This window comes from Coloeus monedula (genome assembly GCF_965178545.1).
Source record: "Coloeus monedula genome assembly, chromosome: 1".
Classification (NCBI taxonomy): Eukaryota; Metazoa; Chordata; class Aves; order Passeriformes; family Corvidae; genus Coloeus; species Coloeus monedula.
This window is the reverse complement of record NC_138781.1, coordinates 109,837,696-109,850,237: the sequence shown is the minus strand read 5'-3', so window position 1 is coordinate 109,850,237 and position 12,542 is coordinate 109,837,696. Positions and strand designations below refer to the sequence as shown.

At 41.8% G+C, this 12,542-nt stretch overlaps 1 protein-coding gene across 3 annotated transcripts in view; it reads right to left on the bottom strand.

Moving 5' to 3' along the window:
• Positions 1-6,644: 6,644 nt before the first annotated feature.
• LPIN2 (lipin 2) overlaps positions 6,645-12,542 on the bottom strand; it is a 44,720-nt gene continuing 38,822 nt past the window's right edge. For 2 of the 3 annotated variants that reach the window (XM_082289254.1, XM_082289253.1), the window contains exons 18-20: positions 12,146-12,260; positions 11,349-11,452; positions 6,645-11,035 (exon numbers count right to left, since the gene is read on the bottom strand). In XM_082289254.1, coding sequence (XP_082145380.1) covers positions 10,891-11,035; positions 11,349-11,452; positions 12,146-12,260 — 364 coding nt within the window. In that variant the 3' untranslated portion in view covers positions 6,645-10,890. The remainder of the gene's footprint in view (positions 11,036-11,348; positions 11,453-12,145; positions 12,261-12,542) is intronic. The other variant, XM_082289255.1, reaches the window with a different exon arrangement.

Below are 12,542 nucleotides of genomic sequence, written 5' to 3'. Positions count from 1 at the left end.
ACTTGTGCTTTTGTTACTTAGTTTTGGAACAGATGCTCCCTAACAATTGTGTTTCCAGGCAATGAGATGGGGCCTTCCCACAACAAACTATCACATCCTGGAAGCTGAACTGCTTTTAAAAAAAGCAGGCAGAAAAAACTTTCTGTCCACAGAGGACCTCTGAGTCAGTCCTAGGGCAGCTAGGGTTGCACTGGGGGAGTTGTGGGCACAGGAAGGAAACGGTGAGTGGAGTTTTAAAGCACCTGCCTGGTTTGGGAAGATCTCTTGGCACCTGATTTTCAAAATGACGGTGTTAGAGATAAGCAGAAGCTAGGGCTGGCTGTGTTTGTAGCAGGAAGGCTGTTTCTGTCAGAGCAGCTGGCAGTCAGTAGCCAAAGATGTACAGTGAACTTGCACTCCTGATAGAAGGAGCCGCCTCCGCCTCATTTCCCTGCATTTTCCTGGACCTGTGCATTTTCATGCAGTCAGCAACTGCACGCTTCTTCAAGGGGGGCTTAGCTTTCTTTTGTCCTTTCTGTCCCATGCCTTTCTAGGTCTCAGAATTGTATGGACAGAGAGGAAGGGTTGTTTTCTGTGTTTTCAAAAGCCAAGCATATCATATGCTTTTTTTTTTTGTTTTAAAAACTTAATTTCTTGTTACGAACAAAAGCCAGAGAAGCACTTTTCCTTTCAGCATATTTTTCACTCTCCTCAAGAAAGCTGTGTTGTCTAAGAAGTTGGCTCCAGACTATGTGTGACTCAAGATTATTGTTGCCTGTTCTAAAAATGACTCATGGAAACAAACAAAATGAGCTGAGTGCTTAGGGAGACCTAGCTGGCAAACACAACTTTTTTGTCCCACCTCCCTCCAAGTGAGAAATTTTTAAGAATCAGTAGGGCAAGTTTAGAGCTAAGAGTTGCAGAAGTTGTATCAATCACGTAATTATTACCTAACTGCTCCAGGAGATTTCAAAATCCAACCCACAAATCTTCACAAGCCCAGTTCTGCTGATGGGACAGGGCCTTCTTTCTACCAGAAAGTTTCCCTTTAGACCCAGGATCTGCTGCTGCAGTGCTGGGATAGTTTAAGCCCTCATAATGCAGCATAACTGATACTTGTAGCCTGCTATGGAGCATTCCCTAAATTGTGTCACAGCAGGGCACAATCCCAGCATCTTATTTTGAGGACACCTTTAGACCTTTCAGGGGTAGCTTCCCATTCATGCCTGGCAGTGTGGGTGGCTAAAGCTATGACCTTTTACAAGGAACCTCTGTCTAAGATTCCCACCTTTGTAGAGGGGGACTTGACCCTTAATTTGCACTTCCTTGGTAATTGCTGTAATCCGAGTAGGTGGCTCGGTTCCTCCTAATGAGGTTATTTTCCTGGAGCTTACAAGGTGGAATATTGACCCAGCTGGGAAGACCGCAGGGATGTACAGATATTTCCCATGAATAGGGAGAGGGAGGATGGAACCTGAGTTGGTCTCTGCTCCAGTCAGTGCTTGTATAAAATATTAATAATGCAGCAGCTGGAAGAGATTCAAGCACAAATGCATGCAAAGGCCTGACAAGGGTTGGCTCCACATAGAACAGCCCAGCTTCAAAGGAAAGAGCAAGAGCCCTGCTCCAGAATACCCTGAGCCTGTTGATGGAGCATTTACATCTTTGGTGAGAATCAGCAGCAGAACACAGAAATACCTGCACTGAAAGGAACATTTCTCACTGTGGGTTTGATTTGACTGCCACATCCAGGAGCATCCACAAGCTCAAATGGGAAGCATCTGTTAACTGAGAAAGCCTTAAAAAAATCCAGTAGGTGGGAGCTCTAAGACAGGACTGGTGCCTGTTTCATAGATCACAGTGCTACCTTTTAGACTGCTTTGTAGGTAGTTTAGTAAGGCATTATGTGAGAATTGCAAGACTCTCAGACAATACAGTATCTATTGGGCCAGGTGCTCTAATTTGACATCAAAACAGGAAGAAACCCAAACCCTACCAGGTGAAGCTGTGCAGGCAGATGAGTGTCTGACAGTCCCTCAGCCAGGCACGAAGCACTGTGGTTCCCCAGGGACTGCAAATATCCAAACCAGGTGAGTCCCCAGGGCAGTATCACTTGTGAAACAGGTGAATTCCCAGAGGCAGGGCTTTAGCAGCAGAACATCTAAAGCCAAGCCAGCATGCTGACAGCCAGAGAGACTTGGCTCTGGCCAAATGTGGCAAGCATATCCTAGAGCCCCAATGTGATATATAAATCAGTCATATCCCCAGGAAAGACTGCAGCAAAGCAGGAATGCCAATTTTCACTGCAAAAAGTATTAAAAAATTCTACCTCATTACTTTGCCATTAAGACCTCTGAGACAGCAAAAACATTTCTACTGTCCACTTTGAGAACACTCAAAGCAACGAGGATTTTCTGTGGTATTCTATCACATTTCCTTTCAGTGTACACCAGGTTAGTTGCAGCAACTTTGTGCAGTGGCACTGAGACGCTGGTTGGTTTGGTGTAGCCAACTGGCCCAAAGAAAAATTGCAAACAGTCAAGTAAGCTGTAGGTGGAAAGCATAAGAAAGCAACTGAAACAACATGCCCATCACCACCCCATGCAGCTTTAAAATGCACTGGGAATGCAAGGTAAAGGGCTCCCCAACTGCAATTGGGAGATTCAAATCAGGATTGAACTGTTTCCTGAGAATACAGCATGCATTTGGAAGTGATTGCTGATTAGGTAAGTCCTTGCATTACAGCCCACAGTGGTTATGGGTCTGTTTCACTAAAACCAGAAATGCACTTATGGTCTCAGCTTGGAGATAGGAGGAATGTGCACTCCACTGAGACTTGCTCTGCAGGTTGCTGGCTGCTTCTGGATAATGGCAGAGAGTTCAAATCATTCAGCTACCAGGAATACCTGGGGGCAGTCTCCTGCCATCACAAGACAGACTTGTGCTCCAGCCAACACAACCTTTTTGCAATGTACTCAGCAGACTTGAGATGCAGAACAGCAGCTCTGCCAATTCCTTGGGTATATGGGAGACTTCAAACAACATCTTGTAACATGTTACTGCATAAGCAGGTTTTGGCATTTATTTTCCTGTCCCAACTGTGAAAAAAGGAACATTACTACAATTTTTCAGCAAAAGGAACAGTGCATTTCAAATTATGCTTTGGTGTGCATGTCTATACATATATTCATGCATATATATATATAAAATAATCTCAGATGGGGAGAGAGTAATACCCAGCAACATAAAGAGAACTGTGTGACAGAAAACAACTGCAGATATGTCCAAATAAAGCCTACCTCTTGTGTCATGCTTCAATGCTCTTTTGCTTTCCAGGGAATACAGCAGCACTGTAAGCCAAAATTTTTGCTCTCTTCTCCACTGCCTTTAGAACTGCAATTTCTGGCTTCTCAGTCAAGCTTGCATGTATATTTTAAATGTTTATTCAGTGTCAAGCACTGTTACATAGGCTTTGCAGTACATAGAAATTCTGCCAACACAATTCTTGTCCATCTTACTGGCTCAGTCACTGCCCTGATTCCTGGCAAAGATAGCATTTCAGTTGCAAGGGACCTACAAGTAATGCCTGACCAGTTCAGGGCCGGACAAAAGCTAAAGCATGTTGTCAAGGGCATTGGCCAAATGCCTCTTAAACACTGACAGGCTTGGGGATCCTGAAATGGCCCCTCCACTCCCCCAGCATGGCAGTGGCAGAGCCCACAGGCTCAGGACCTGGCATCTGCAGGGCTCAGCCGGCCACTGCAGCAAGGCTGTGTGTGCTTCACAAGCAGACGGAGCACGGGCTGGCCATGCCCGGGAGTGCTGAGCAGCTGCACAGACCACCCCGGGGCTGCATTCCCCTCTGTCCATTCTGCTGGCATGTGGTGTATTTCCCAGTGACTGAGAGACTGGGCAGCCAGCCATTCCCAAGGCCCTGGTGGGACACCCTTCTTTGTGGTCTATCAAATCAGCTTGAAGTTCAAGAGCATGGGGAAACCAGGGTGGGTTCCAGGGAAAAGGAAGTGTCCTATGGCATGTGGGGAGTGCACTTGGCTGCCTTACACACAAGAGGTTTCCAGAAACACTTTGGGGATTTTTCAGAGTTGTTGGTTGGCTGGATCTTTTTATTGTTTGATTGTTCATTTTTATCAATCACTGGCCTTTGCATTTGTCCTAGTTCTGGTAGGGACAGAGTTAAGTGTTACAGCAGAGGTGAGGAAGCACATGTGAATTGTACACTCTGCTGGTCATTTTGCTGTTGTTACTGTTTCTTATTTCATTGCTGTTTCTAGTAAATTGTTCTTATCTCAACCTGTGATCTCTATCTCTGTGTGCCTCCAGCCCTCATTTCCAGCGCTCCACAAGGGAAGGGAAGGAGCTGGAGGAGGGGTAAGAAAGCTCAGTGGTCTGGGGTATTTCAGTGGGAACATGAAATTGGGGAATACCATTCCCAAACCATGACAGCATTGCAAGCAGATGTGCCCAAAGCTCCAATCCATCTAGATCTCTCTGCAAGGCCTTGTCCATCCAGAGTGAGCAGCACCTCCCAGTCTGGCATAATCAGCAAACTTGCAAATGGTGCATTTGGCTCCTGCAGCCAGGATGATAAATATATTGATAAATATATTGAACAGAACTGGCCCTAGAATTGAGCCCAGAGGAGCACCACTGGTCACGCAGCAGCAGCCAGAAGCAGTCCCTTTCGCCACAACCCTTTGAGCCCTGCCCTTCAGCCAGTTCTAGGCTGAGCAGTTCAGGCTGTTGCTTGTCACTACTAGAGCACAGACACATGAAGTATCATCAGAGGTGGGGAATTTAAGATTAGAGACCGGCAAGGTAGGAAGATGAATTAAGAAGAGAAGGCAAAGAAAGGTTGACTGAAAGACATGACCAGAAAGGAAACAGGAGGTGCACCAGCTCTCAAGTGGGACAGAAACACCAGTATGGGTTTGATTAATTTAAGGGAAAGGAGGAAAAGCAGCAAGGGACTGCTTAGGAAACACTGCACAGAAGTGGCCACCCCTGACAGGCAGAAGACCCTGACAAACCCTTGCTGTGCCCAACAGTGAAACCTGCAAAGCTCTGAATGCGTGCAGCATGTGCAACATCTGCTCAGAAAACCCTTCTGAGCTGACTCCCTGCTCACCTCACCACTGGTACGAGAGCTCAGCTGGCAGCAAGTGGGAGCATACACGTATTTCCCACCAAAACAGTGCAGGCCTGCAGGCCCGCAGTGCACCAATTGTATGACATAACTCCAGGCAGTGTCCTGCACAGAGGGAAGTGCCTGTTCCTGGAAACTGTGGTTCTGCTCTTCACACATCTAAGCCAGTTGCTCCAAGACAGAAAATCCATCCACCAAAAACAAGACCACCCTAGTAGGAGTGCATTAGGGTAAGATGGCCACAGGAGAAACAAGGGCAGCTCAGAAATGTTTTCACAACAGGTCCAAACATTTGGCATACACAGGACACACTTCCCTGGCTTGCACTGGCACAGTCACTCACTGCAGCACCAAGGAAGCAGTGAGACCAAGGTGTGAAAATGGGCAGTGAGGAGAGTGTGGGGTGAGGAGTGAGTGCAGTGTGCGAGCACAGTCATCATGGGGGAAACCCAGCAGGAACACAGGAGCTGATAAAACACCAATACCACCACAGAAGGACCAAAAGGCACAGCATCACTGACCTTTTCATGCAGATGTGTCACAATGTGACTGAACACTCAGCTTCTGTAGACAGGTTGCTAGTTGGTTGCATTTACCACGAGCACCAAGAGACCAGGAAAATCAATTTCTACTGAAAGCCTGAGGCCCCTTTTCCAAGACAGCCTCACAATATTAACCTCGAACTATTTAACAACTGCTGTGGAAGACAATACTCTTTCCCTTGAAAGGGAAAAGTTAACTTTGATGGAAATAGGATAAATCTCCAAATTAGGGCAGATTTACAAGAGCTCAAACTGCAGTTATAACATTTTCTTCAAGGCAGCTTCTACATTCCCAGGTCGTGCCTCTGTTACCTGATATTTTATATTACCAAGTGCATGTTTGCTTTTCATTATAGTTGTAACCCAGTATTGGTACTGGCATGTTGCAGTGGGGATACTGCAACATGCATATATCAAACCAGGAGTCCCGTGGAAAGGAAATATATATGGACAGACAGATTCTTGGTAGCTGTTTCAGAGATGTTTATTTCTCCAGCCGCATGCCCCTGCTCAGCCTCGTTCCCATGGGTTGGTTTGTGTTCCCTGCGCGGGCAGAAGGACCCTCGGGTGCCGTGACTGGAACAGTTCCTGGGCAGAGCCCCGGCCACGCGGCTGGAGAAATAAACATCTCTGAAACAGCTATCAAAAATCTGTCTGTCCTATATATTTCCTTTCCACGGGACTCCTGGTTTGATATATGTGTGTTGCAGTATCCCCACTGCAACACTGGCACACAAGTTAATCTTGATGACAGCAATTTTTTATCAGCTGTATAAATACTCTGAAAAAAAGTAAATCAAGCGTGAAAGAATGCAAATGTACTGTAGTCCTTAGAAGACCAACTTGAATTCCATGTTAAATATAAATGCAATTTTAATAGCCCCACATTTACTCGATCAGCACTACAATAAAGGTATTACCAAACACAAAGGAAAGAGAATTTTCACTTTAAGTCTGTTTTTATTGTGATAACATTGTTCCGAACACCAATAAACATTGCACTGAAGTGTGGGTTGCTGTACCAAAGACAGTCCAGTCTTAACAAAAACCACTGTATTGGTATGATCACAGATTTGACATTTTAAACACACTACCTTATTAGTGATTGGGTTGCTTAACAATCAAGTATTCCACATCTTCAAGATAAAAATGAAACAAATGACTGAAGAGAGTTTTCCCACCCTCAAAATAAACAACATTTTAACTTTCATCTGGAAGGAATTAACACTGTAAAAAAAGTCCCAAATAATTCCATTCTATTTAGCAAATTTTAACTCTGGAAACTAAAATTTCTTCAGGCAACAGTGACACTTTAAAGGCATCTCAAATTCACTATCTATCTGTGATGTTTCATTAGGAATTTGCATTACAGTCATTTAAACAACTCATTCATATGACAGCATTTTCTAAAATACTTGCATGAAACATTAACATGAAAGCTCATCTCTTCTGCGTTTACCATAAACGGATTCAGAGTTTGCTTCAGAAGTTCCATAACAGAGTTGACACAAGTGTTAAACTTTTCCAGTTGAAAAGAAAAAAAAAGGGTTTTGGAAGGCATATACTGATGACAGAAGGGTAATAAGACATGAGCCAAGATTGCACATGCACTTGTATACTGTTGGGAATGAAAGCCCAATCTTTTGAAGTACAAACATGCTTGGTACAGTAAATTAAAAAAAAAAAATCCAGAAATGCGTACCCTTAAAACTGCTGATCTTTGAATCATTATAGAAATGGGTAATGTCCAAGTCACTAACAAGTCTTGAATTGCAATGTTCCTTATTTACTCCCAGACAGGTGTCATTGACTCAGCCTTTGAGGGGTTCCAACGCTAAGAGGATCTGCATCTTCAACAACACAGTCTTAACAGGGGTGTGCGTGTGCCCACAGCCAGGCACACTTAGAAGTTCCTCTTTCACAGAAAGAATGATGTAGCTTGCGCTAATTTTACATCAGTACAGCACAACTTGTTCTCAAACATTAGTTTCAGGCCACTTCTCTCCACTAAGGTAACAAAAGGACAGGCTAATGCATAATTCTTATTTACCCCACTCCACACTGATATTGTGGCACAAGCCCAGTTTGACAGCAATGAGATGTCTGCTCTAGAGTCAGTAAAGTGCCCAGCAGCCCCAAGAACACAGGTACGCAACGACAGGCCCCATATTCTGTCCCAAAACAGGGTTAACAAACAATCTGAGACGTTTCAAATACAAGCTAGATTTAGAAAAACCAAGCTCCCCGCCCTACTCATGTCAGAAAGACTCGACAACATTTACATTTTATCAAAAAAAAAAAACCAAACAAAAAACTGTAGCTGTTACAGAGAAAAAAAAATCAATTTTTTTCAATTAAGCAACCTTTTGGACACTCCTACAATGCAAAATGACATGTCAGCAGAATGAGGAGCTCTCTACACAACTCACACAACCCCCATTTTCATACCAGCTGAAAGTACACGTATTTGGAGGTACACCCAATACTATTTCTCCATGCTTCCCATTTACTCAAGTCTCCACTTTGAAATCCACATTTATCTTTATGACAGTCTAAAAAGATGAAGGGAGTTGAAGAAAAAAAAGTAAGACTAGTGGAAAAAAAATATTAACCAAAAAAGACACAGCCAAACCTTGGTAACAATCTGTTCCACTTGGGAACTCATCATAATTTCATGAAGTGCTTTTATCTTTAGAAAAGCTGTGTAATACCAGGGCTACCAAGAGTAGACTTAAGCATAGTAAAGAAAATTTTGACATCCACAAAAGCAATGTTTTAGGAAAGGCTGCTTCACTCCCTTTCTGCAAAATAGAATCTTTAGATAGAATATTTAATCTTGTAATTAAAATACTTTATTACGTTGGATTCTTATTTATTAATTTTTAAGTATTTAAGTGACTTAAAAGCTCAAATCACATTGATATTCAAAGCACTTGGTGATCATGAAAATTTTTGTTTCTAATGAAACCTATTGAATAAAAAGTAAGAAAAGCAAAAAAAATACATGGAATGATGTTTGCAAGCTTTTGACATTACAAAAAAAATACCAGAAAAAAGCAATAAAATATCCTTTGAATTGAATCCTGTGAAATCCACTTAAACACTGAGTAGATTAGTAACCAAGAGCCACAGAAAGTATTTTTCTCACAGTATAAAAATGAGGATGCCTTTCAGTTCACTGACATGCACGACACACCGTGACAGGTTTTTTTTTAATCCCACTCTCCTTCTCCTGTTCTGAAAGAGATTCCAGATTGATTTTGCTTGCTTCCACTCTTTATCCAGTGTTTTATAAATACAGGAATACACTAGAATTTTATAATGGGGGGAAAAAAATAATTTCATTTATATAGTGATTTAAAAATGCTCCCCCCCAAGCAGCACACCAATTGTCCAGAGTTAGCTGGTGTTACATCAGAACTGTGGGTTAAAACTCTCAGCCTGACAAGGGAGAAAAAAATACTCCTAGAGGGACGTAAAATCCTCTAAATGTACTCTTCTGCAGGTAGTAAAACCGAGCGAGCTCCCTGCCTGCGTGCAGCACATGAGCTGAAGCAGGAGGGTCTGGCCCAGCTGTTCCCAGAGGAGCAGCCCAGTGCAGGACGGCAGCAGGCAGCCACAGAGACGCCTGCCAGAGGGCACTCGCTCTCCCCAGCTCCCACCGGGAGCTGAGTACAGGGAAGAACTTGCCCCAGAGTCCATGCAAATTCTGGACGCTGCCCCTGGAAGGATCTTTAATACATGGTCCCAGGAACTCACTAAAGGAGTGAGTGACAGGAAAGGCTTTGCCCAGAAAGCCCAGGACTGGTGTTTAAATGATGTTTAAACATGACTGTAGTCCTTAAGCCCTCTGGGCTGGTGAAATGATACATTCTCACCATAGTTTTGTCCAAAAGAAGTTAAATGTACTAATTCAACTTAAAAAGCAGCCACCTTTGCCTTCAAGTACTCTTGGAGAAAGAACAATTATCTGCTTTTATAGCTGATAAACACCAGAATTGGAACGTAATTTGTTCACAGGCTCTGATTGGAACCTGAGGAATGACCAGCATGATGTTTGTGAATAACCCAAAACACTAAAAAAAAAAAAAAAAGGTTTTATTCTGCTCTACAGCATTTAACCATTCTGACAGCTGGAATCTCACGACTGAGTTGTATTTTGTTCCAGCTACTGAAAACCTGCAATACAGAACTCTGGAAAGACCTGCAGTAGACAATTAAAAAATTAAATACATAATTTTTTTTTAGTATTACAATTCCCTGAATATAATCTGTACATACATTTTACTGGCCTACACAGCATACACACACATACACATTATCTCTGTGCGGAAAAAGGGAATAAAAATGCCAGTTCCCCAACTCTTACAGAAATGTTCCAAGATTTTTCTTGATGAAAATTTAACATGATGCAGCACAGCCTGAAAACAACAAAAGCCATACAAGTGTCTGAAGACAACTTTCATTTTAACAAGCTCATGAAATAGTTTAAGCGTTGTGTGTAAAAAACCCCAAGACGTAATAAGCAGAGTTAGTTTGAGTGTGATTTGTACAAGCTCAGTCTTGTACATGTAACAAAAGGCATATTAACATTTAAAGAGGAATTTTATGTCTTCAGAATCTGTCAGGCTAGTAAGGGCTATACATTTTCTGTATTCTAGCTGAGAAAGAGCACAGTGGTCTTAGGCTCTGGCTCCTTTCAAAAATGGCCTAATTGACCATTAGAACATTAAACCACATTTTTCATTAATAGGTCTGACATTCTATTTGGCAGTTTCCATACACTTTTTGGCTTCATTTTAGAAAATATACTTAGGACAACTTAAAAAAGAATAATCTATGTTTACAGTAAGGTCTGTAATGATGAAAATGCAAAGTCATATTTTACCTCAGCATTTAGTTGCCCAGAAGCACTTGGGTACCATGACCATCAATGACAGGTCAATCTCAAGTGCCTTAGAACAGGTATATAATAATAAGCAATAAACAAACAAACAAACACAAAAATCCACACACCCTCCCACAAAAAATAAGACAGTAGCTTTGCATTTTCTTTGTTTTAAACCAATGAAATTAAAGTGATTTCTTTAGTAAGACTTACGGTACCAATATATAAATTAACATCTTCATTAAGAAAGTTCTTCACATTTAAACTGAAGCTGAGTAGCTGAATATGAAATTCCTTCTTCTGGTGAGAAGTACTTTTCAGGCCAGGTCATCCATGTTAAGTTCAGGAAGAGGCTCTCTCCAGTAGCAAAAAGAGCTGAATTCTGGGCATGGAAATGCAGAACTCTGTTCTTTATTAATCAATGGGAACACATATTCCACAAGCTCACTTAGTCTGTAATACCTGTATTAAAGAAGAAAAAAGACCATTATTTAGCAGTCTAGCTACTGTTCAGCTGTAGCCAAAAGCAGCTTTAGAAATCTAGACCAGAAAGTTCTAGTCAAATAAAGCCCCATGACTGCAGAAGCTATTTTCAACTTTATTTTGCCAGTTTTCATCTTGAAAAATTTCAGTCAAGTACCCAAAGCTGTAAGTCCCTGGCAAGTAAGGCTTTGCACATGTCATATGTAACAGGGGATGATGGTCATAAATGCAATTATTTCATAATCTCATTCCTAAACACCGTCTTTGGCTGAAATAACAAAAATGGGCTTACGAAGATTTGTTTCCCTTAGTCTGTTCTTGGATCAGTTCACCCTTTGGATTCACAGTAAATATTCTGCAGTCTGGAACTCCCACTTGCATGTAGGCATATACGTCCTGCAAAAAGCACCAACACAAGTACATGCTTCAACATTTCCTTATTGAATGTGATCCAACAAGCAATTTATCAAAAGAATGACAAAAGCTGATCCAAAAAGGCTACAGTAAATCTGCTTCTTAGAAAAAAGGTCCCTGAACAACAGTAAAAAAACCCCCACCCCCAAAACATACACATGCACACTTTAACAAAATATTCCCCCTGCCTCCAAACACTTAATTCCTGTTCCCAAGCCTGGGACCACAAACGTGCACAAAGTCTATACCACACAACACCACTCCTGGTGACAATATTCTTCTTACAATACCCCTCTTTCTCTCACTCAATTACAGAAGTACTGAGCTGCAGAGAAAATACAGGAACGATACGTAAAAGGGATTCAACACCATGAAGCACTGAATTAATACCCTTAGGTGATAAAGCAGTTAAAATACTTCAAAAGAATTTGCAAAGGTGCCACATATTTAACAAAACTCTGAGAATACTAATGCATCTTTGTAACCTTTGTCATATAAGCAGTTGTAGCAACTTTTATTTAAGGTATCTGCATGTGGTTTTTCCTGATCAAACCCATAGAAGCAGCAGTGTCCTGCTTCCATATTCAAATTTTCATAAACACAAAAAGAAAAGCCTGTTTGTTTTGCTTCTCAAGTACATATATTTTAACCCTTCAGTTAGAAAGGGGCACTTACATTGGGCCTGTTTCCAAAAGCAGCATAGAAAGGCTGTTTACTGGGAGCAAACAAATTCTTGATATCATTCAAACATTCGATTTTGAACTTTTCGGGCTTCTTTTCTATTACTTCCCTAAAATAAAATTTCAACAGTCAAATTCTAAATCATGATTTGATAGAAGGTATCCTCCTTACCCCATTTATCTGATCTTTATATTCTCATTGCTTCCTGTTGCTAGCACTGGTAGTTGTGTAGACAGTGCTAAGTAGCTCTCCAAGAACAATACAAGAAACAATCAAACATTCCCTCTTTTCCAACATCCACAGTAAAAAGAAACAGGTGAATACTGTGCATAGGCTAAGTAGAAATGGGAAGGAATTCCTAGCTGTGAATGCAGTTGTGAACTGCTTTTAT